General features: G+C 32.3%; 1 protein-coding gene across 5 annotated transcripts in view; it reads left to right on the forward strand.

Moving 5' to 3' along the window:
• The window catches only part of LOC126880186 (carbohydrate sulfotransferase 11-like), a 104922-nt gene extending 96781 nt beyond the window's left edge, over positions 1 to 8141 (forward strand). For all 5 annotated transcript variants that reach the window (XM_050643968.1, XM_050643967.1, XM_050643965.1 and 2 more), the window contains one exon: positions 1840 to 8141. In XM_050643968.1, the coding sequence (XP_050499925.1) occupies positions 1840 to 2256 (417 nt within the window). In that variant the 3' untranslated portion in view covers positions 2257 to 8141. The remainder of the gene's footprint in view (positions 1 to 1839) is intronic.
• Positions 8142 to 26954: the final 18813 nt, after the last annotated feature.

Raw genomic sequence — 26954 nt, forward strand, 5'->3', positions numbered from 1 at the left:
GCCACAACCCATGCTGGGTTTTGGCCTCTTCTAGGATCAGCTTATATTCCTTTATATCACTCGCCTTGGTTTTCTAATTTCGTACTATTAACACTCATAAGTCATCTTCCAACTGGTCCTTAAATCGTGGCCTCTCTTTCCATCCGGTCTTTGGTTATAAATGTGTTTCGACGGCTCCATCTTGTTCATTCTTTCTAAGTGGCCTAGCCACCGTAGATTGTTTATTTTGATGGACCTACCAATTCTAGGTTTACTATAAAAGCAGCAAACTCAAAATTATAGTGCCTTCGCCATAATCCGTTTTCCTGCATGCCTTTATGCCCTCTGAGGATTTTACATTCAAAACACCCTAAACGTTCTTCATCACTTTTTGTAATTGTCTGCGTTTGTGAGGCGTAAGTGAATACAGTCTCTATTGTAATTAACACTATTTAGATGGGAAATAAGCCACAATTAAATTAAAAAAAAAAATTATTAACGTTTCGACGCCCAAATGGGGTGTCGTTGTTAAAATACAAAATACTACTAAATTAAACAAAAATGTTGTTGCTTAGGAAAAAATTCTTCTAATAATTTATTTAATCTGACTCATTTATATCGGCAATTTAGACATATATTATACATTTTAAAGTAGAAGACTTTAAAACGATATTGCCAATATTTATGAGTTGCGTTCCTGGGACGACTTTACTGAAAGATAGTTCATTCGATTACATGAAATCAACCCCAACTCAAGAATATCCGCCACAAAAAATCATAGCATGTGATCTGTCTTTAAAAAGAGAACCAAATTCAACGGTGACAGTAAAATTGTCGCGTTAGCGATTCCATAGTAAATCACGAGGGAAAACCAGGAAAAAACCTCGTGATACTATCCCGACATCGTAAGTATTTGGTCTTACATTTAGTTTACTCTCAAAACTAATACCAAATTCTGACTTTAATAGGTTGTTTATAATATATAGGTTGTTTAAATTATAAATAATATTAATAATACGTAGATATATAAGTAATACTAAAATATAAAATATGTACTAACTCGATATGTTATTGACTTACTAATCGTGGGATTTTCCTTCTATTGACTTCCTCTTTCAGTATGGGTAACCACAACCTACTGCATTCTACCGAGGAATTTGCGACACAATTGGTTTCATTTAGCATAATTAGAGCCATATCGAGTTAGTACATATTTTATATTTTAGTATTATGTACTTATATATTATTTATTAAAGTCAGAAACTGGTATTAGTTTTGAGAGTAAACTAAATGTAAGACCAAATACTTACGATGTCGGGATAGTATCACGAGGTTTTTTATTGGTTTTTCCTCTTGATTTACTATGGAATCTCTAACGTGAGAATTTTAATGTCACCGTTGCATGTGGTTGTCTTTTTAAAGACAGATCACATGCTATGATTTTTTTGTGACGGATATTCTTGAGTTGGGGTTGATTTCATGTAATCGAATGAACTATCTTTCAGTAAAGTCGTCCCAGGAACGCAACTCATAAATATTGGCAATATCATTTTAAAGTCTTCTACTTTAAAATTATCATATTATGTATCTGAATTGCCGATATAAATGAGTCAAATTAAATAAATTATTAGAAGAATTTTTTTACTAAGCAACAACATTTTTGTTTATGTTAGTAGTATTTTGTATTTTGACAACGACACCCGATTTGGGCATCGAAACGTTAATAAAATTATTTTTTTCAATTTAATTGTGGCTTATTTCCCATCTAAATAGTTAATTATAAAAATGCCACAAGGAAATTGCTTCAGTCTCTATTGTATTGTATTTGAATGTATTTTTTATTATTTTTTTTTATTTTAGCTTCGTTATGGAAAACACATCATCGGAAAATATCGTCAACATCCTTCAAAAGAGGACTTACAAACAGGCGCCAACGTGACATTCCGGGAATTCATCCAATACCTTATCAAAGAAGGAGTCCGAACAAACGAACATTGGGCCCCTATATATGACCTATGCCTGCCATGTACACTTAATTATACATTTATAAGCCACTATGAGACTATTAATGATGACTCCTCGACCATCTTGAGAATGGTTAAGGCGCCGAATTTGTTATTTCCTGTGACCAGATCAAAAAGAACCAAGGATAATTTGAGGTTTTATTTTCAACAGTTGTCAATCTACGAGATAGAATTTCTCTATAAATTATACGAGGCTGATTTTAAATTGTTTGGGTATGGTCTTGAAGATATATTAGGTTATGACCTAGCTTAATTTTATGAATTTGGTTTTGAAACGGATAGCGCTAATCGAAAAGGAACCAAGCGACATTTGACAAAAAATGAGTTAATAGCACCAAACGACAGCCAGATATTCACTTTATATGTGTAAAAAAATCCGTACGTCTACGGAGCTTCTAGCGACAGCTGTAGAAAAAAGGTCCAAGCGACAATCGAAAAAACAGGCAGTTTTATTTAATATAAAAAGACCCAAGCAGTGGTTTCTTTTATATTTTTGCAATAAATGCAACCAAACGACCTGTAAGGCAGTTGATTCCTTTTATAATATTGCAAATATTGTAACCAAACAACATGCAAGGCGGTTGGTCTCTTTTATATTATTGAAAATATTTCAACCAAACGACATGCAAGGCGGTTGGTTCTTTTTATATTATTGCAGTATTTGTTACCAAACGACATGCAAGGCGGTTGGTTCCTTTTATATTATTGTGGACATTAAGTCTTTATTCCAGTTTCTTCCAAAAGCTGCTCTTCAATTCTACAAAATTAAAAACATAGATGATTTTGAGGATGATATTGAAGGATTTGGTTCCTTGCCTAACTTTGATTTGAACGCAGAAGAAATTTAATGAAAGACATATTTTAGCAAATGTTACGTTCCTACACTTGAATATTAGTTTTAAAATATTTATTGCTTGTTTAGAATTTTTGATTTTATGAGTTTTTTAAGATTTTTTTTATTACTCATCTTAAGAATAAGAAAATTAACGCAGATATTTTTTGTGAAAGAGAGATTAAGAAAAGTTACGTTCCTACACTTGAGTATGATTAGTTTTAGAGAGTTTTTTTGTTTGTTAAAAATTTTTGATTTTATGAGTTTTAAGATTTTCTATTATTTCTTAAATTAATTAAGAATAAGAAAATAACCAAGGATATATCTTTTTAAAGATAGGTAAAATCGTACCTATACTATGAGTTTTAGTTTTATAAGTTTAATGTTTGGCTGAAATTTTCGAGTTTTTTATTACCTTAAAAGTAAATAAATATAAATTTTTATCACAAGTATCGTATTTCTTATTTCTATTCTTCTATAGGTAGTTTAAAGGTTTAAAAAATTTACATTTTTTTAATAACAAGTATTTTCTTTTTTCTAATATTATTATAGTAAAGTAAAATGTCTAGAAAGAACCATTCTAGATTTTCTTAATCTCTAAACAGAACCATATGACTCTCATGGTTCCATTTATACCAGTAAATAGTTTTTCTGAAATAATTGAAAAAGAACTAACCACCAAAACACTGTCAAAAAACAAAAAAGTTAACTTATGAAAAAAAAAAAAGAATGTGTGTGTACTTTGTACGCACGTAAGAAGATATTCTTCTATTATATAGGATTTTTCAACGAAGTAAATATACTTACACATCAGCTTATTTGTATTTTATTTAAAAATTAAAGTAACTTTCTTATCTACCACTTTCAAAAATTTTTTATTAAAACAACCAAAAATAAAAAAAAATATGAATCGCCCAGGATTCGAACCCGCGTCATTTCAATCTCGGAGCTAACGCCCTAGCATCTACACAACACAGCGGATATAATTACACAACACGGCGATAAATAGTGTAAACATGTTATGTCTATATAATATTTTATTATTTTACTACAGAGAAACACAAATCCAAAAACACAAGAATTATAATAAATAATACATTTACTAAAAACACTAATATATTCTTTTAATGACTTATTTGCACGGATACAGATACATAAATACCTATCTTGAAAGATTAGCAAGGAACTACATACTGTCTGTGTGCGCAAGCGCGCAGATTTATGTACAATTTTACCCTCGATCGAATCGCGCCTAAAGAAGAATATCTTCAAAAATTTAATAGTGGCTAATATTAGCTTTCGAACGCGATATCATACCTTAAAAAGTCTCTAATATCTTGAAAATTACAAGGAAAAACATTTTTTATCTTTGTAACCTTAATTACTCAAAATCAACTTTTCTCGGTTGGTTCCCTTTCGTTTAGCGCTATCCAAACTATGTTAAGAAATTTCTTAATTTTTATTGTTGTTCAGTGCATTTCTGCTAGAACCTTTTAGCATTATAAATATTTAAGTAACAGTAATTATTTTTAAAATGCAAAATAATGAAATAATTAGAAATTGAATACGCGTTGTTTCTTAGGTATTTATGTACATGCAATTAATGAAATACTATTTTCTAATTTTTGTACTGCGTTTAGGGATCCTTAAAAATTATATAAATGTAAAATTGATTTGGAACTGCATGACGAAAAATGAAAATATTGTTTTATTTTAAAAGTTCTATGGAAAACATCGTAATCATGCCAATACTAGAATTTTTACCAGTGCGTTACACGGCGTAAGTGTTTTAAATGATTTCGATCTTTTGTTTTATCAATAGTCTTACCATAATTAAATTCCGTAATAAAATTTTTCATAAGTTATAAATTCCTTTAAGAAAAAAAATGTAATGTAAACAAATTGGGTACTACCTTCAGGGAAACATTGTATGATAATAACATACAAAAGTACCACATACAATATATTTCTTTTTAGTACTTTTGGAAAAATCAAGTGAAACCGTAAATATATTTCGAGTAAAAAAGTATCGAGAGTTCAGAACTCCACATTTTTTTGGAGTATTGAACTTCAAATTGAATTTTTTTTGAGTCTTGGAGTATTTTTAAAAAAATCAAGTAAAACCGTAAAGGTATTAAGTATCGAGTTTAGAACTCCAAAACTTTGTTGGAGTAGTGAATCCAAGATTTTTCCAAAAGAATAGAAATGATTTGGATGCTAATAGGTCTGTATCCCGCGTATGAAAAAAAAGTTGATTAATAGCAAGCTGAAAATTTGTTAATAGCTTAAGGGTGTCTAGTGGGAAAAACTTTGATATATGGGAACACTGGAACAGTGGCAGTTTTAATTGTGAAACAGGTTAAAAATTTGGAACGGTCAGACCACGAAAACGGCACATTTATTTTGTCCGACAGAACAGACTTAAACTCTCCGAACAGAGATTAAACTCTCATGCAAAAATCAAACTGCTATTTATCACCTGTCATAATTCCTGTCATTTGACATATTCTACATGTTCCACTCATTAAAACGCCCATTTGGTGATAAATAGCAGTCTGATTTTTGCATGAGAATTTAATCTCTGTTCGGAGAGTTTAAGTCTGTTCTGTCGTACAAAATACATGTGCCGTTTTGGAGAGTTTAAGTCTGTTCTGTCGGACAAAATACATGTGCCGTTTTCGTGGTGTGACCGTTTCAAATTTTTAACCTGTTCCACAATTAAAACTTCCCCTGTTCCAGTGTTCCCATATATCAGTTTGTCCGACTAGACACCCTTAAGCTATTAACAAATTTTCAGCTTGCTATTAATCAACTTTTTTTTTCATAAGCGGGATCCAGACCTATAACCTGTGTTGATGTTCGGTTTTTCCAAATTTTATATTTTGATAACGTCTCGTCAAGTAAAATATTTGCTCGGTACCTAAATCAAATTCAGAAAATATGGAAAAACCGAACGTCAACAACAGTGCGCATCCAAATCTCAAATAAAAAGTGAATCTGATCGTGCTGTATGTGGTATTTTTTAAAAGGTAGTTGAACGACCTATAAAATGAGGTATCACTCAACCCCTCTTTCCATTAAAGATTTTAGAGGTTGTGTCTTCCCCGTTAGAGGGTTGATGTAGTTTAGTTGAAAACTGCCATACAAAATGTCCCCCTCACAAATAAATTTGACGTGTTTTTTCATAATTTTAGATTTTCTATAGGGACCAAATTATAGAGGGTGGTACCTTTTCAAATTGGCACTGTATATAAAATCGTATTTGAAAATAAGTGAAATTTTACACATTTTGAATTACAAAAAACAAAACCTGTTTAAATAAACTATTTAGTGCAAAAATATTTAATAATTTAAAATATTTAATGCAAAATACGAAAGCCAAATTTATCAAATGAAAACAAAATAGGTCTATAAGAGATCATTTTCCTAATTTAATAATATTTGTGCTTGCAATTGCTGGCTCAAAGTCGCAAATCTGAAGTGATGTGGCTGAGTTTTAAAACACAAATCATGCTCACGAGGGCAGTCTGTTTTTGTACTTATTTTTGAGGTGCACAAGAGTTCATCCAGCTTCACAAAAGTAAGATATTAAAAAAGTAATAAAAACTGTATTAGATAAAAGGTAAAGTTTTCAATCCTAATAGCGACATTAATAATATTGAAAAATATTACTAAAAGATTTTTAAATTGAAAACTTATTTGTCCATTTCCCTGGTCTTTCCCTGTCTTCACTGCAGCATCCATCTGTCTTGCATATTGTAGAAGCCTTGGAGGTGTCACCAGGGAAATGTACCAATAAGTTTTCAATTTAAAAATCTTTTAGTAATATTTTTAATATTTTTCAATATTATTAATGTCGCTATTAGGATTGAAAACTTTACCTTTTAATTGCCAGATGACGCTAGTCACCTAATCCATTCACGTCAGTTGCGGTGTGGGAGATAAACTCCCGCTGTTGGTCACTTAGGGTAAGAACAGAACAAGTGGGTCGAAGTGTAGGTCGCGGTAGATGCCACTAGTTAGGTCGCGGTCGATGTCGACAGCACATAGCAAGGAGGTCACCTGCGCTGTCAGTCGAGCTAGAATCACTATCAAGTGAAGTAGTTTATTGAAATTTGAAGAAATTCAAAAATAAACTGAACACAAAAAAGGGATAATATAAAAAGTATCAACTCAGATAGCGTAGGTAATGACAACTTGGCTTCGAACGGACCAATTACAGGGAAGCATCCTTGTAGGCCGCGCAGTAGACATCCATGTAAAACAAACTCATTTTATTTTCAAAAGCATCGATGTAAACCTCCTGGATGACATCGCGCTAAACCTCCACCGCGACTTACCTGCTCTGTTCTCTTTCATTCAGTACAATGTGTTTGTTTTACATGGATGTCGACATCGACCGCGACCTCCACCTCCACCGCGACTTACTTGTTCTGTTCTTACCCTTAGTTAGAGTATGGAGCAGCAGGCCTACTTCTCTCCGATGAGACTCCAATAAGAGTCGAAAATCGTCGATTCAGAGTGCTGGACTGCGCTCCGTATTCTAAGTGAAAAATGAGATTGTTTTGCCGTCGCATTGCAACTGAATAAAAATGGTATACATTTTTATTTTTAAAAACTGTATTACTTTATCGGCATTCCCACAGCAGTCTCGAACTCGTGATATTCAAAAGTCATAAAAATAATTTACTGAACAATGTTTTACTAAGAAGAAACTCATTTTCTGCTAAAAAGGTTTCAAGAGATAGAAATAGTGAAAACCGAAGTTTTCTGTCTTAGTTGCCTTTCTTAGTTTTTGTTTAAAACGATCACGAAACTCAAACTGTTTGTTGGTTCAAAAAACTGGTTTCCAACTATATCATAATAACAAAACACAAGGATTGCAGTTCTGGAGAATATGTGATTAAAAGTATTAGGGGTCAGCGTACTATTGACCAGTACTATGCTGCGTATCTTAACACATTCGCGGTCATGACTGCATATGAAGTCATTTACTCCATAAGAATACGTGTATAAAATGACAGCGTGTCCGCGAATGTGTTAAAAGTACACTTACCACATATGAAGAATCACTGTTAATGGATACTTAAAATTGATGTGGAATTTTACCAATTTGTACATCAGTATCAGATTCTCTGGATCTACTCTTATTTATGTTTTTTTTATATTTAATTTTGATTGTATTTAAATGGTAAGAAATCTGCCAATTTGTGTATCATGACATTGCTCTTTAGAGCATGTAGTTTATATCTAGTATATTTTCTGATTGTAAATAAAAGTTTTGTAATAAAGTTTTTTTATAATAACTTTGCATGTTGAATACTCTAACCTGAATTGCACCTAGCCCATCCATCACATTCCTGTAAGACTATGGGAATTCCACGTTCATCCGAGGTGGGTAGATAGTCTATTCAATCTACATACTTTTCCATATATTGTGGTACTATTTAAACAAGTTCTTTATTATAATGAACGACAAATTATTAAAGATAGAAGCACTGCCACTACGATTATACGAGCTTTACAGAAAGTGTAATTGCATCTCTTATGTCGCAAAGTATAGCATGACTGTTAAAACCGTCTATTGGCTTATCTGAAATTAAACAATATCGAAGAAATAAAGGATATAACAATAAGACCGAATGATATGTATTCGTTCGCTTGTTCGTTCTTTGCACATGGACATTATTCACGGATTATTTTTTGAAGTTATACTTCTTTAGGCACGAGGGTGAATTTTTACATTCCCTGGCGCAGGCGCACACCGACGGTATGTTGTTAGTTGCTAAGTCATCCAATTTATGTATGTATCAGCGCAACTAAGGTTTGAAAATAATATATTAATGTTTTTAGTAAATATATTATAATTTTTGTGTCTTTGGATTTGTCTTCCTTGGGGGTAAGATAATAAGTATTTTAAACATTTTTATATTTAATACTTCACTTGATCTATTTGTCACCGTCGTTTGTAATTACGTCCCAGAAGCCGTAAAAACAAAACCCTGATGGGTTATTGGTAGAGCATTCCACTACACAACGCGAAGGTCCCGGGTTCAAATCCTGACACAGACGATTGTTATCCTTTTTTTCTTAATTTTTGGTGTTGTTTTAATAAAAAAAATTTGAAAGTGGTAATATCAAAATTAGTTTATTAATTAAATAAAATACAAATAAACTTTTAAGTATATTTATTTCGTTGAAATCATTTAATAGAAGTATAACTTCTTACGTGCGTACCAAGTACACACATTCTTTTTGTATTATAATAGAATTGTGGAATCTTTAAGCAAAGACAGAAATATGAAGAGGACAGTGATTGATACTGAGTACTTTTAGTTTTGAAGATAACAAAATGACAACGTTCTTGTTTATAAATAGTTTTGTTTTTTTTTAATTCATTTTAGTAAGTACCTTGAAGTTATAATTACTGAAAGTGAAGAGAATAGGGCTAGAGAAAAACTAGAACAAAACAAAATACATGACGGTAGGGAAAGACGACACAGTAACTTCGAAATATCTAATAAGACAGAACCATAAATTTGAAACTGTATCCAACTTTGAAGTGAGAAGTGATCAGTCACCCTGAGATTTCGTTGTTTTTTCTTCTCAAAAAACATCTCAAGGGCAAGCGCTTTAACTAGGACGACGAATCGAAGCACGCTGTGCAGGTTGGGTCTCGTCACGGCCACAGGAATTCTGGGAACAACCCAGATAGCATGTAAACTTGTGGCAAGTTTGATTCTTCTTTGATTTTAAATTGCTGCGTCAGATTTGACGAGGCAAGTTTGTGTCAAGTTTGCTGCAATATTGTTATGACAAAGGTGATGATTCAAGTTTGTAGCAACTTTGCTGCAAGCGTACAGTTGCAAAGCCAAGTCACGCGTGCCATCTATTTGGATGACTTACACGTTACGGTCGGTTCGGTTCGGTTTCGTTCGTTACCCTGACTGATGTCACGCCCACAAAAACGAGAGTGTTGCCACCCTTGGTAAATTTCCCTTTCTGCGAGAATTTTCAACATAAAAGGGAAAAAGTTAACTTATAAGGAAATCTTTGCTCCAGTCAAAATTGTAAAATATTTATAAGAATCAAAATATTTGAAAATAATTTAACATAGGTATTTTCACAGATTTTTTAAATAGGAGCATAGGAGGGAATTTTATCATAAAAGTGGGAATTTTTAAGGTACGTTGAGGGAAAAAGCTTACTCGACAGCTGGCAACACGGAAAAAGTAACCTGCCATCCTGCCAAGCGGTGATCATAGATAAGGGTGGCGACGGTGGCGTGATAATTTGTGGTTAGGTATGTCTTATCCTATGTTGATATTTTTCTTTGATTTTTTTACAACATTTACCGTACAATTCTCCGAGACTATTACTTTAATTACTAAGCTGAAGCTTGTTTTCTTCAGTTTTTCATAGACCCACCTGCTTGTGGTGATTAGGTACAGATTGGTATTCTTTTTGCTTTGGTGAAATTAAGGTAAGTTTTTTTATGTTTTTGTAGCTTCTAACTGTATTTACATACATACTATCTAAAATAAACATATTATAATATATTATTTATAAATAAGTTTTAGGTTTTATTGTAAAATTGTTACTTTAACATGTTTTTATCTCTTTTAATAGAAAATATTAATTCTGTTCACACAGCAAGACTTTATAACAATTTCTTTTATTTGTTTCCGAGCTGAGACAAAACTGTGCATCGAGCAATCTGAAGCTAGCGAGTTTAATGTATGTAAGTTCTAATAAATAATTTTAGACAATATATTGTATTTTAGTTAAGTGATTACTGAATAAATAGTTATATAAAATGGTATTGTATTTTTTATTCACATTGTTTTATTCAATTTGTGGCTAGTATGTCAAAACAAACCTTAAACAAGTTTGTATCAAGTTTGAAAAAACAAACTTCATGCAACAAAACAAAAACAAATCTTCAGCAAGTTTATTATATCAAGTTTGTATCAAGTTTGAAAAAACAAACTTCATGCAAGTTTGTCACACTCCAACTAGCAAGTTTGATTTAAACTTGCTGCAAGCTTGCAAAGTTGCCATGGCAAACCTGCAGCAAGCTTTCATGTTTGATGTATTAAATTTGTTGCAATTTTGAAACAAGTTTATATTGCTATCTGGGAAGGAATCCTTCAGTTCATTAATTAATGGGATCGTTTGCTCAGGCCATTGGTGAATACTTTGAATAAAGACTTCATTTATACCCACAGGGGCGTTGCGCATCTTTTCATTTGAACAACCTTGATATAACACACCGAAAATGAACTATTGGCAAAAGCAGAAAATAAAATAACGATATGGATGCATACAAATCGAATGTTACCATGGAAGTTGGACAAATGCCAGACGATCGAATGGAGAACCAGTATATTGGTACCTGTTTACAAAAACAAGGGAGATATACAACAATGTACAAACTACAGGGCTATAAAACTGCTTAGCCACACCATAAAAATATGGGAAAGAGTAATTGATAGTCGGATACGTAAAGAGACCGAAATATCCGAGAATCAATTTGGCTTTATGCAGGGCAGATCAACAACAGATGCAATTTTCATTATAAGGCCCGAGATAGCACAAGTACGTTTTATGGACATCCAATGGACGTACATCTGTGTACATTGGAACGTCCAGAGTTCACAAAATTGGACGTCCATAGAACGTCCGCTACAAACGTACAGTGTACATCTGATGTACATTCAATGTACGTCTTATGGAGATTTTTGTAGGGCACTTTTCAGAAAGCAATCTAGTGTCCATAATTTTTTGAATACATACATAGCAAAAAGCCTTTAGGTATAGGAAATAGTTCCTATAATACTAACCTTATACTTTAAAATATTACACAAAATACCTTTTTTATTTTACGTTTGTACGTCTGGAGATATTGAATCAGATTTATTCAAGGAGCTTAAGAAAGAATGGAAAGAAAGGTATATTGATGAGAACATAAATACAGGAAATCACTACAGATCAATCAGAAACTATATCACAGATAAACCTTGGTTTTCTAAAATGGAGTCGACAAAGGATATGACAAGAACCATATGCAGAATGAGATTTAACCACTGTCTTACACCATCATACATATTTAAACTTAATATAGCTGATAGCCCTCAATGTATTTGTGGTCAGTTTGGTAGCCTACAACACAAAATTTTGACCTGTTCTCTTATTTCTAATAAAGTTAATATGTTTTTAAATTCACTGTATTCTTTGACTGATGTCCACCATCCCATTAATTTAAATTATTTATTAACATTAAAAAATAATGAGTTGGTATATCGACTATTGTATAAACATATTTTAGATATTAAACTTAAGTTGTAATTGTAAAATATAGGTTAAGTATTTCTTGTAAATTGTTATATATTAAAAGAAAAAAAGAAAAGAAAAAAAAATATAAATAAAAAAAAAGAAAAAAAATACAAAAAAATATATAAAAAATATATATAAAAAAAATAATAGAAAAAAATATATAATAAAAAAAATGAATGACGAACTTGGACAGTCCATAGTAAAAAGCTTTCGAATGAAGTAGAGGGCTAAAGAAGAAAAGAAGAATGTTGCAGTTTTTACTGTGGAACTCTGAGAACATCATTTAGAAAAAATAAATAAAAAAAAATATATATTATAAAAAATTATTTAAAAAAAATACAAAAATAATTATTTATTAGTAGAATTGTTTATTAGAGATTAATATTAGTATTAGTTTTAGGATAAGATACGAAAAAATGACTAATAAAATAAAAAATAGTAAAATTGGCGAATGGATTTGCGCAGTCATATAAACCCAAATAAACAACAACAACCTTTTTTATTTCTCTTTATTATTACTTTATTATGTATACTTTATTATAGGAACTTCATTAATGCACGACTGCACTTGCACGATAAACAGCAAACACAAAGATATCACAGGATATATTATATTGTATGTAATAACTTAATAAAGACAAAATTCAGATAATGGTGCCCTATGAAGCATGCACATTAAAAGAGGTTTATTTCTGTTCTGTTCTGAGTGTTCTGCTTCCTTCCAAACATTATTTCTTAGAACTTAGAGTCAGTACGGTTGTATATTGCAAGCAGGTTTGCCATTCTGTGAATTATCATAAATAAATCCTCCTTCAGTATTCCACAACAATAATTAACAGCGATAATCCCCTAAAAGTACCTGCCTAATACTACCTTTTACGACCGATAGCGTGAAGAGCGACAACGTTGTCAAGAAGATTCTCATTTAGTTTGGCGGGAAATTTAACAGTTACAAAATGTACATTTAAGATTTAAATTAATAGTGTCTAATTATTGTAAGTTCTCTAATTACCGATGCGCGATGTAGCCAGGGGCGGCCCGTCGGGGTAGGCAAGGTAGGCGCCGCCTACCCTCTTCAAATGTAGTTCAATAATATAAATTATTAATATAAATTACTTATTTCAAAATTGTAATTTATAAATTTTGACACAATATCTACAATAAAATAGCAAAAATTATCCAAATTATTTTTAAAAATATCAAAAAAATTTTCTCCGTAGTTATAATTATTGTACGCTCCTTGTAGTATCAGTAGTACTGTATAGATTCTACAGTGCTAGTCAAAAGTCCGTACCCCCCCTCGTAACTTTTGAACGGTTATACTTATAATAGTGAAATTTGGAGGAAGGAAATGAACTGACGTATGCTTCTTAACTAGTCATGACAGGTGACGTAAAAGTGACAGATGACTTTACAGCGCCACTGTGACAGATAATTTTAAATGGTACCCTATGGTAAGCGATACCTCGTTTGATAGGTATTGAAAATACCCATTCAGCTATACTAATTTTGTTTGAGTTTAAACTCATTTGTATGAATAAATGAAATAATATAAAATTGTAGTTTCGCATTTAATTAATAAAAATTCAAACCTCCGCCTATGGTTACTTGTCAAAAAGGTTGACGTTGACGTAAAAACTACTAGAGAGCTGAAAAATGTCAACTTTTTTGACAAAATAACCATGGGCGGACATTTGAATTTTTAATAATTAAATGCGAAACTACAGTTATATTTATTTCATTTATTCACCAAAATCAAAATCAAATTAAACCCAAAAAAATTAGTATGACTGAATAGGTATTATCAATACCTTTCAAATGAGGTGTCACTTGCCATAAGGTCCCATTTAAAATGATCTGTCACAGTGGCGCTGTAAAGTCATCTGTCACTATTACGTCACCTGTCATGACTAGTTAAGAAGCATACGTCCGTTTATTTCCTCTCTCCAAATTTCACTATTATATGTATAACCGTTCAAAAGATACGAGGGGGGGTACGGACTTTTGACTAGCACTGTATATTCTCCTTGGTCAGGCACTCGGGAACGTAGCCTGAAATAGAACGACGCCAATACCATAGATTAATAATTGCGCCAATACCGAATTGACGTGCGATCTCTCTCTGTTTACGCGAGCAGCCCTGCTGCAGGCCGGCGGATTTTGAACGGGCGCAGAGTCTTATAGCCGGACGGCCGGACCTACAAAATTTTATCAGTTGCTTCTCTTGTGTCTTGTGAAACCTTAGACAAGGAAAAAAGAGAGGACGGGTAACACTCATTTAAAACACACGTTCCAAAAGTGAAGCCAGTTTTTGGTTTGTTTGTCACCAGAAACATGGCGGTCACGTCAAAAATAACAATGGGTTGCCAGTGGTGGGTGTTCGTTGAAGGTTAAAATTTCATAAAAAATAAAGTAAATCATCATCTAAAATTCGTAATAAAAACATATGTATGTATTGAAACATATGTACGTAATATGAGCAACTTGATAAAACATTTACCGTACACAAATTCTTCATTTTAAATACATTTCATGTTTTTATTTTAAATACTCAATGCATAACAATACCCCAAAGATACGTCGGTGATCAAAATCTCTGGTGTCGGTTTGGCTTCACTTTTGGTCGTAGGATTACTCGTCCTCTCTCTTTCCTTGTCTAAGTGTGAAACTGTTTTAAAATAATTGTTTTTTGATTTTGGCTGTTATTAGTAGGTTAAGTATTGAATAAAACTAGGTAGGACAATTTAAATTTGTTTATGAAAACTGAATAATGTGTTATTAGATTATATAGATAATTAAAAATTTAAAGCGAGGTTAATTGTTAACTTATCAATTTATTCGAATAGTAAATTATTATTTGATACATAAATAAAATAAGTAATATTTGACGTTGTTGAAACGTAGGTGTATTAGTTTTTATTGGTGGAAAAACTTTAGTCATCGAATATGAATATTTTAAACGATGTAATATGCAGTTTGATCGAGACACCTTTTTCAAGGCGCCAAAATCAAGAAAGATTAGTAATTATTTCAATGGGCCGGCCTTTACAAAATTTAACAATTTTATCCACAGATAAGACAAAAGACAATCAATTATTTTCGAGATCGTTTAAAACAATATGGTATGAAAATCATAAATGGCTAAGCGGAAGTTATTTTAAAAATTCACTTTTCTGTTGGCCTTGTCTGTTGCTCTCAAATTTGAAGCAAAATGTTTGGGTGAGTCAGGGATATTCAGATTTGAAAAATTTATCAGCTAGTGTAAAAAAACATGAATCTTCGAAAGAACATTTAAACAATTGCTTAGATTTAAAACGGTTAGAAAAAAATAAACAAACTACTGGCAGTGCTTTCGCTGGACATATTTCTCTATCTAATAAGATATACAGGGTGCGCCAAACCTCTGGTCTTTTTTGATTACGGCTAAACTATGAGACATACAAAAAAATGTTTATAACAAAACTAATGTGTATCAAAGAGGTCTATAATTTAAAATTATTTTCAATTATACAGGGTGAGTCAGAACGACGGTATGAACCAAAGTTGTATTTTTTTAAATGGTACACCCTGTATATTAAATCATTTTTGAATATATTATTTAAAAATATGTAAAATTTGTCTAAGGTCTTATAGGTCTAAAGTTAATAATTTTCGAAATATTTACATTTTTATTGAGAAAAATGGTAATATTTATAGGGTTGTGGATTATGTTTCCAAGGAAATAAAAATTTGGGTGATAGGTCAAAGTTTTTAAAATATAGTGTTATTTTTAAATAATTTAATATTTTTTACTTTTAGCCATAAAATATACAGTGTGATCACTATTTGCAAATACAAAATTTTCTCATTTTTTTTTAAATGGGACACCCTGTATATTACTTTTGCGTTTTGTAGTAAATATTACAACCTTTTTTTTTGGTATAAGGTTGTATGTACCTAGCATGTTTCGTTTTGTAGATATTTAAAAAAAACTATAGATTTTACGTGTTGGCGGATTTTTTATAATTATAATCTGGTTTTAGAAACATACACTAAAATATAAAATATGAAGATAAAAACGTAATTAAAGATTAAAATAAATCGTATGCTAGTACAATTCAATTGAATTTAATAACTTTAAATTATTTTACAAAAAATATTTTACCATATTAATGAATGCATAAATTAGTTACTAAATTAAATAAACAACCAAATTTTAAATCAACCGTAGTAATTTTTCTACTACAGCAACTTTCCTGTGTCAAATTAATTGTTAGGAACTTGTCCTCCTGTAACTTTAAACAATCACCAATTACCATCAGCCAACGAGGTAAAATATCTTGGTATTCATTTGGACAGAAGTCTCACATGGAGGAAACATATCTGGACCAAGAGAAAGCAACTAGGTCTCCAATTCAGAAATATGTATTGGTTAATGGGCCGTTCATCAAGACTATCTCTGGATAATAAATTGCTGCTCTATAAGGCAATACTTATGCCAATCTGGACATATGGGTTGGAACTATGGGGAACAGCCAGTCACTCCAACATCGAAATCATCCAACGCTTCCAATCAAAAACCCTCAGAACCATCACTAATGCACCTTGGTACATCAACAATAGAATTATTCATCGAGACCTTAAAACTGATACGGTACAAGAAGTCATCACAAAACGTAGCGCTGCTTACATTGCCAAGTTGGAGGATCATGAAAACCAGTTTGCACTTAACCTCCTAGACAATTCCCAAGAACAGCGTAGGTTAAAGAGGTTCAAACCATTGGACTTACCATTTAGAGTAAACTTTTAAACTAATGAGTTAGTAGTTATGAAATGTAATTATTTTGTACAGAACTTTATAAAAATTGTACTTTGATTTTGCCAGTGGGTAAAATCTTTCTTGTCCTTAGTCAATGTAATTACTTTTGTTTATTGTTGACACTCAACAGATTGCAAAATAAATTTAAATTAAATAAAAAAAAAAAAAAAATTAATTGTTAGTTAAATTGTATTTAGTTAAACTTTTAATTTACCTTTTAAATTTACTTACATACATCTTGAGAATATAAAAATTATTATAAAGTATGCTTTGAAACAAATGAATGTTAAATAAATCATCCAAATTATTTATTAATATAAATAGTATTTACTGTTGTCACAAAAACTGGGAATACTTTTGTAGTTGAAATTTTTGTAACAATTTTTTTTATTTTAAATTTTAATTTTTTAACCGAAACATTTTTGGATATGACATTTGTTTTGGGCGAAACCATTAGAAATTATTACCAGATTTTGTGACACGAGTAGGTACATACAGTAGGAAAAATGAAAGAATACCCATGAACGAACATATAAAACACGCTGTATTTTCCTGTCGCCGTGTCACACAAAAAATTGTCCAGCGCAAGTACATGTAAGAATTATTATTACATGTACTTGCGTTGGACAATTTTCTTTGTGACACGGTGACAGGAAAATACAGCGTGTTTTATATGTTCGTTCATGGGTATTCTTTCATTTTTCCGACTGTAGATACTATTTACTTCTTAATATACTTCCATAACGTTCATTTGTTTCAAAGCATACTTTATACGTTCTCAAGATGTAGGTAAATTAAAACGTTATTAACTGATCTTACTCGTAAATACAATATAACTAACAATTAATTTGGTATAGGAAAGTTGCTGCGGTAGAAGAATTACTACGATTGATATAAAATTTGGTTGTTTATTTAATTTAGTAACTAATTTATGTATTCATTAATATGGTAAAATATTTTTTGTAAAATAATTTAAAGTTATTAAATTCAATTGAATTGTACTAGCATACGATTTATTTTAATCTTTAATTACGTTTTTATTTTCATATTTTATATTTTAGTGTATGTTTCTAAAACCAGATTATAATTATTTTTTTTTGCAAAAAAATGTTTAAATAAAAAATCCGCAAAAACGTAAAATCTATAGTTTTTTTAAAATATCTACAAAACGAAACATGCTAGGTACATACAACCTTATACCAAAAGAAAGGTTGTAATATTTACTACCAAACGCAAAAGTAATATACAGGGTGTCCCATTTAAAAAAAATGAGAAAATTTTGTATTTGCAAATAGTGATCACACTGTATATTTTATGGCTAAAAGTAAAAAAAAATTAAATTATTTAAAAATAACACTATATTTTAAAAACTTTGACCTATCACCTAAATTTTTATTTCCTTGGAAACATAATCCACAACCCTATAAATATTACCATTTTTCTCAATAAAAATGTAAATATTTCGAAAATTATTAACTTTAGGCCTATAAGACCTTATACAAATTTTTCATATTTTTAAATAATATATTCAAAAATGATATAATATACAGGGTGTTCCATTTAAAAAAATACAACTTTGGTTCATACCGTCATTCTGACTCACCCTGTATAATTGAAAATAATTTTAAATTATAGACCTCTTTGATACACATTAGTTTTGTTATAAACATTTTTTTGTATATCTCATAGTTTAGCCGTAATCAAAGAAGACCAGAGGTTTGGCGCACCCTGTATAATGAAGAAGTTGAAAAAGATTGAAGAAGTTGAAAAAATTGATGTTACAATACTTTTAGCAAAACAAGAACTTACATTTCGCGGTCGTGATAAGAGCCATAATTCTTCAAACATGGGTAATTTTAAAGAAATTTTTAATTTAGTAGTTAAACGCGATCAGGAAATCCAGGATCATGTTAAAAAATAGAAGGGGTGTTCACGGGTTTGTCAAAAACAATACAAAATGATTTAATAGATTGTCTTGCCGATTACGTAAAAAATGAAATTTCAACAGAAATTAATGAAAGTCAATTTTTTTCTATACTAGCTGACGATACTACTGATATAACCGAAAAATCACAGTGTACTTTAACAATCCGTTTTGTTAACAAAGTTGGTCAGGTAACAGGAAGATTTTTAGGGTTTTTTGATGTTAGCGATAATAGATCTGCAGACGCTCTATATAGTTTAATTTCAAACGTGCTTGAGCCATATGATTACAAAAATAAATTCTTTGCTCAATTTTACGATGGTGCAAGTGTAATGGCTGGCTCTTTAAACGGATTACAATCAAAAATTAAAGTAGATGCTCCAAAAGCAATTTTTACACATTGTTGCGCTCATATATTACATTTAGTATTGCAAGACGGCTCAAAATGTATTACAAACTGTAGGATATTTTTTGTCGCCTACCCGAAGTATATGTGTAGCCTACCCGCATACTGAGGTCACGAGCCGCCACTGGATGTAGCTCCGTTATTCTGAAAAAGTTTACCATCGTTTTATTATCATCTAATATTATATAGGTTTAATTAAAATAATTTTAGTGGTTCAGTGTTTTAATTCGATGATGAAAAAATATGTGACTACATTAAAAAACAAGATTAAAGCAATAAGCTATATATAATTACTGATAATAATAGTCGCGTTTTGTGTAAAATCTCCATGGACCACAAATGGATGTCCAATGTACGTTGAAATCAAACTTCCAATGGACGTCGCGTAATGGACAATGGACGTACATAGTACGTCCAGTTTTGGTCCATGGACGTTTGGACTTTATATGTACGTTATATGGACGTCCATCGGACGTTGTGTGCTATATGGGGCAGTTGATGGAAAAATACAGGAGAAAAGAAACAAACGCTCATATGGTATTCATTGATCTTGAGAAAGCATATGATACGAGTTCCTCGAGAGATTCTGTGGTGGGCACTCAATAAGAAAGGAGTCCCTGGTGAATATGTAAATATTGTCAGGGATATGTATGAGGGAGTAACGACTAGTGTTAGGACATGTGTGGGAGAGACTGATAATTTTTCATGTGAAAGTAGGATTGCACCAAGGCGCTGTGCTTAGTCCGTATTTATTCTCATTAGTTTTGGACCAGATAACAGCGAAACTACAGGGTAACATTCCATGGTGCTTAATGTATGCTGATGCATGTCGTGTTAGTAGGAAATAGTGAAAGAGACTTAGAACAAAAACTGGAACAGTGGACACGAGCTCTGGAGGAAAAAGGTTTAAAACTTAGTAGGACAAAAACAGAGTATTTGGAATGTTCATTTAAAGATGGAGTTACTACAAATAAAATGGTATCTTTGGATGGTGAACTGATTGTAAAAAGCAATAGTTTTAAGTACCTGGGATCGGTATTACAGAGTAATGGAGAAATAGATGGAGATGCATGCAGTAGAATTAGGGCTGGATGGATGAAGTGGAAAGAAGCGAGTGGTGTGTTGTGTGACGGAAAAATTCCAATGAAGCTGAAGGGAAAATTCTATAAAACAGCCATAAGACCGGCTATGATGTACGGAACTGAATGTTGGCAGTGAAGAAGAAAGAGGAATAACGAAATGCATGTGGCGGAAATGAGAATGCTTAGATGGATGAGTGGAGTGACAAAGAAGGATAAAATTAGAAATGAGTATATTAGGGGTAGTCTAGGTGTGGCACCAATTGATGCCAAAAAGAGAGAGCATTGGTTAAGATGGTATGGTCATGTTCAACGTCGAGACGTTAATCATCCAATACGAAGAATAATTGAAGTGCAGATTCCTGGAAGGAGTAGGAGAGGCAGACCAAAGAAGACCTGGGGGGAAACGATAAGACAGGACATGTTGGTAAAGGGGATTGACATTGATATGACCCAAGATAGAATTGTGTGGAGAAATGCAATTAGGGAAGCCGACCCCGCATAGGGATAAGGCAAAGATAATGATGAAATCGAATGTTACCATGCAATCAATTCGTGATTTAGAGATCAATGACTCGAATACCCCTTATTTACTAAATCTAACCCCGTCCGATTATAATGTATATTGTCAAATGAAAGTCTTAAACTTTCTTAAAAGTTTTATTCTTTTAAAGATCGTTAATTTTCTTCTTTCAATGAAGTGACGATAAGAGCTATGGAGGCTTAGTTTGCACTCAAGATAAAAATAAAAGATTTAGATGCGTTACAAGTTCATCATCATCATTGGGTCTACAACCCATGGTGGGTCTTAGCCTGTTCCAGAATCAGTTTCCATTCTTTCCTATCCTTCGCCTTGATTTTTAAATTTCGCACTCCAAACACTCGCAAATCGTCTTCCACCTGGTCCTTAAATCGTGCTCAGGGCCTGCCTCTTTTCCTCACTCCATCCGGTCTATGACTATAAATGTGTTTCGACGGCTCCTCCTCATTCATTCTCTTTAAGTGGCCTAGCCACCGCAACCTGTTTATTTTGATAGATCTACCAATACTAGGCTCACTATAAAGGTGATTCAAAATCATAGCGTCTACGCCATGTCTGAGGATTTTACGCCCAAATCAGCCTAACCGTTTTTCATCACTTTTTGTTATCGTCCACGTTTCTGACGTGTGAGGACGGGCTTGATTATAGTTTTGTATATCTATATTTTGATGTTAAAAGTTTCTTTAATCCATAGTACGCTCTATTTGCTAGATATATAAGCCTGTGTTATCCGTTATAAGTTCGCTGTAATAAAAGTGTCCATTTAAGAGAAGCGCATGTAGATTAAAATATTTCAAATATTTTCAAATTTTGTTTGCTTCTTCAGTAGTCAGTAGTACGTACAAATTTGTCAATACATCCTGTATATCAGCGGTCGGGGAACCGGGGTAAATTACCCCAAATGGGATAAAATGAAATTTTTGGGGGTAAAAATGAAACTTTTGTGACTAAAAATTATATATTTTCAATTTGCTATTTTATAAACCTGTTAGTATTTTTTCAAGCGAAGAAACTGAATTCAATGCGAGAATGGTGAAAGAACGAATTTCTATATTAGCAGAAAATGTGAAGGAACAGGTTATTTTCGCATTAAAACGGGCTAAATATTTTGCTATTCAGCTTGATGAGACAACCGATTTTAGTAGCAATTCACAGCTAATGGTACCTATATGTTCGCTACAAAGGTGCAGATAATTTTGAAGAGGAATTGCTGTTTTGTTCTCCTCTCGAGTTAAGATCTCGTGGAATTGATGTCTCCAATAAAGTAAATGGATACTTCAATGCGCAAAGTTTAAAATGGGAAAACTGTATTTCTTTATTTTTGGATGGAGCTCCAGCTATGCTGGGTCATATTAATAGTTTTTCGGCTTTCGTAAAAAAAATATCCCACATATTGAAGTTACTCACTGTATGATCCATCGCCAGGCCCTTATGGTCAAATATTTAAAACCTACACTGGAAGCCGTCATGCATAGTGTCATCAAGATTGTAAATTCTATCAAGGGACATGCACTAAACACGCGGCTATTTCGTGAATTATGTCAGGACGGTGAAGCTGAATATTCGGACCTACTTTATTATACAGAAGTAAGGTGACTCTCTCGCGAAAATGTACTAAATCGAGTATGGACTCTCAAAACTTAAGTCGAAATTTTTGGGGTTGATTAAAAAAATATTCTCGCAGATAAGTTTAAAAACTCTTCCTGAGTTACATATCTCGCATATTTAGCGGACATTTTTTAAAGTATAAATACTTATATTAAACAAAAAATTGTAAGGCAAGAATATTAATATCATTTCAGCGAGAGAAACAGTGTCAGCGAATTGGATAGTATAGTATATGGCTTAACACCCCATGTGGGGTTTCGCCGCTTTCGCTTTCTAGATCCATTTTACGGGGTGGATCAGTCCCCATGATCATTGTATTTGTTCACTAATATGTCACCATTTCTTCCGGTCTATTGCCCTCTCTTTCCATTTTGTAATTCCTGCTCCTCTTAGGTCCTCCTCTACTTCAGTTAACCATTTCGATCTGGGTCGACCACGTCTCCTTTTTCCTCCTGGTTGCCACAATATCATAGCTTTTGATACTGATTCTGGTCCTTGTCTCCATATGTGACCTAGCCATTTGGTTCTTTGTACTTTTATTTTCTTTACTATATCTTCACCATTTAATTCTTCTAAAATTTCTTTATTCGTTCTCCTTCTATAGTCTTGTTCTTCGATTCTCACTGGACCCAGTATTGTCCTTATTATCTTTCGTTCATTTATCCTTAATTTCTCTTCTTCTTTTTATGTCATAGTCATGGTTTCTGCTGCATACATCGTTATTGGTCTTATTATTGTTTTATATATATTCATTTTTGTTTGTTTGGTCAATATTTTACTCTTTAGTAGTTTTCTATTTGCTTGGAATACCCGGTTTGTCGCAGTTATTCTTTCTTCGATCTCCGTTTTTCTTTCCCCTTTGTTATTTATCATAACGCCCAGGTATTTAAATTTCTGTACTTCCTCGAATTTTTTATTTCCTATCCTTACCTCTCTGTTTTGTTCTGCTTTTCCGAGTCTCATTAATTTTGTTTTCTTTTCATTAATTCTTAGTCCCATCTTCTTTCCCTCTTCTTCTATCTCCATTAATAATTTTTTCATGATTTTTCGTGTTTTTGTTACTATCGCATACGCGTGTTTTTGTTACTATCATCTGCATACGCGATTAGTTGGTAACCTGATGCTCTTAGGTTTCCCTTATGGATCTTTCTTAACACAAACTTAAATAGTTAACACTGGTTAAATAGTGTTGCTGACAGTGAGTCACCTTGTCTCACTCCTTTATTTATTTCGAATTCTTCTGTTTCCCCCTTTTTGTGTTAGGATACTTATTTTTGATTTATTCATAGACATTTTTATTAGGTTTCTTAGTTTTTTACTTACTCCTTGATATTTTAGGGCTTTCATTATTTCCTTTCTTGGCATTGGTATTGTCCTATGATATTTTTTGTTTCATCTGTTAACCTTTTTTGTATTATTGACGATAATATTTTATAGGCAACGTTTAATAGTGTAATACCTCTGTAGTTCTTACACTCATGCTGGTCGCCTTTTTTATGGATCGTTATAATCTGTCCAATTTCCCACTCGTTCGGCATTGTCTCCTCTTTCCATATTTTCTTAATCAATTCATGTATTTTTTCATGCAATATGTCTCCTCCGTATTTTATTAGTTCTAGATTTATTCCGTCCTTCCCAGGTGCCTTTCCATTATTCCCTGTCGTTATAATGTTTTTTACTTCTTCTAATGTTGGTTCCTGTGTGTTCGTTTCTTCTTCGTCCACGTCTTCTATTTCATCATTTATAACTGGTTCAATTAGTAATTCTTTAAAGTGACTTGTCCATATTTCTTTATACTCTTTCTCTTCCTCGACAATTTTACCTTGTTTGTTTTTTATTCCTTTTAATTTACCTTTGAATGTTCTGTTTTCTTTTATTTTATTATAGAATTTTTTTGAATTTCTGTTGTATTTTTCGTTCTCTATTTCCTGAATCTTTAGATCTATCCATTGTCGTTTTTGTTTTCTGTTAATTTTTTTGCCCTCATTTCTCAGTAATTCGTAGTTTTCTCTGTCTTCTGCCGTGTTCGTTCTTATCCATTTTAATCTCGCTTCCACTTTTTTTTTTCATAATTTTTTGACATTCGATGTTGTACCATTCTTTTTTCTTCTCCTTCCTCTTTTTGCCAATTGTTTTTTCTGCTGCTTCCTGTATGGCGTCTTTTATGCAGCTCCACTCCCGTTTCACGTCGACACATTCTTGATTGTCATCCATTCTTAGATATTTTTCCAGTTCTTCCTGATATCTCCTTCTTACTTGCTCCTCTTTTAGTTCTTCAATGTCCCATTTCGTTTGTTTGCTTTTATTTTTACTCCTGCATGTTTTTTGTTTTATTTTTGCTGTTACCATGAAATGATCTGAGTCAGCACAGGCTCCTCTGTAGGATCTTACGTCTTTGATTGAAGATTGTCTCCGCCTGTTTATCAAAATATGGTCTATCTGAGATTTAGTTTGCAGATTTGGTGATATCCATGTTATTTTATGTTTGTTAGGATGCGGGAACTTCGTACTGCTTATGACCATGCCTGTTCTTGTTGCTAGGTTGCATAATCGTTGTCCATTGTCATTTGTCCTTTCATGTATTGTGTATCTTCCTGCTACAATTTCTGTGTATTGTTCTGTTCCTATTTGGGCATTGAAGTCTCCCAGTACCATGATCGTGTCTTCTTTGGGTATCTTTTCTATTTCTTCCTCTATATCATCGTACCATTTTTCTTTTTCTTCTCTGTTCGCATTTTCTGTAGGCGCATATACGTTTAGTAGTGACAAATTGCTTGGCTTTGCTTTTAGCGAATTGGATTAAAACTGCAATATTCGAGACAGAAAGTAGAACAGAACAAGATTAGCTTCTCTTTCAAGGTTATTTTGGAAGATTGCGAAAGTAATAGGTTTGTTCTAGCAAACAGTCAAACTTGTCAGCAAACAGTTGGTCAGTGAGATAACATAATACAGTCACCAGTGCTATCCGCTCTACTCGCGCTGGTCCGCTATTCGCTGATGGTTTCAACTGGTTGAAACTGATGCTAGAACAAACCTATTACTTTTGCTGACATCAAGGATACAATTGTAAGACATCTTATCAAACTCAGAAAGCGGTTTTCAGATTACTTTCCAGATCTTGATACACGTACTGTCAGTTGGAGTGTAGGTAGATCCTTTTAAATGTGAAATTGCTACGATACCAGAAGAACCTTCAGGTTTGGCAGAAGCAATTCTTGAACTTCGATTTAATACTGCAGCATGTATTCAAATTGAGAGTAAACCAAATCAGTCGTCTTTTTGGATGTCAAAAGCTGCAGGTTTTCAAAATTGCACATGAAGAGGCGGTTAAAAAATTGCTGCCATTTGAAACACCATATTTGTGCGAACAAGGCTTTTCCAATCTTAATGAACATAAAAATGAAGAATAGAAATCGATTAAACGCCGAAGACTGTATTCAAATCGCACTTGCATCAAAAAGTCCCAATTTTGAAGCAATTGTATCGAACATGAAACAACATCATTTCTCCAAAACGTGAAGGAAGAATGTTTTCAATGATTCTTTTTTTTTTTTTTAATTTTTTCAATTCTAATTTTTGTTTGTACCACCATTATTATTATTATTATAATTTGTTACAGTATTCCAAATTGTCAACCCTCAATTGTACCCCAATGGGTTTCAATTTGTTATATATATTATTTATATTATATTACTATTATTACCGTTATGTATTACTAGGTATTACATTGATAAATTGAATAAATTATGTTTAAATTAAATGTTTAGTTATTGTTTTCTTTTCAAAATTATCATGGGATGCTATAATATGAAAGATACTAAAAAGAGTCGATTTCGTTTTTTTTGCTCTTCGCCATGGGGTAATATTAACTTACACAAAAATACTGTGGGGTAATGAAAAAAAAAAAGTTCCCCAACCGCTGCAGTGTATATCGTTCGATCTTAGTGTTCTAATTCTAATTTTTTTAATAAAGTGTGTAGAATCACTGACGTACCTACGTTTTACACTGGTCAATAAATAGTTTAGTTAGCATCACTAGATCTTAGTGTTACATTCTAATTTTTTTGATAAAGTGTGTAGAATCACTGACGTACCTACGTTTTACACTGGCCAATAAATAGTTTAGGCAGCATCACTAGATATTTTTAGCATCGTATGTAGTTAGAGCCAATTGCACGACAATTTTTAAAGGAACATTTTATTTATAAACATGCTAGGTCATCCTTTTGCCTCTTGTACAATTTTCTTGATTTTGTCGTTCGATAGAACAAGTTGACTAGCTTTTCTCCGAACAATTCGTCTCTTTCACTTTATTGTAGGTGTTCGTGTCCAATAGAACTTTAGATTGCTATAATCCTCGGGTTTTATTTAGTGCGCCAGCGTCATTCATGGTTTGTATTGAAAAGCTTGATTAAACTCCAACTAAC

The sequence above is a fragment of the Diabrotica virgifera genome, chromosome 2 (assembly GCF_917563875.1).
Source record: "Diabrotica virgifera virgifera chromosome 2, PGI_DIABVI_V3a".
Lineage (NCBI taxonomy): Eukaryota > Metazoa > Arthropoda > Insecta > Coleoptera > Chrysomelidae > Diabrotica > Diabrotica virgifera.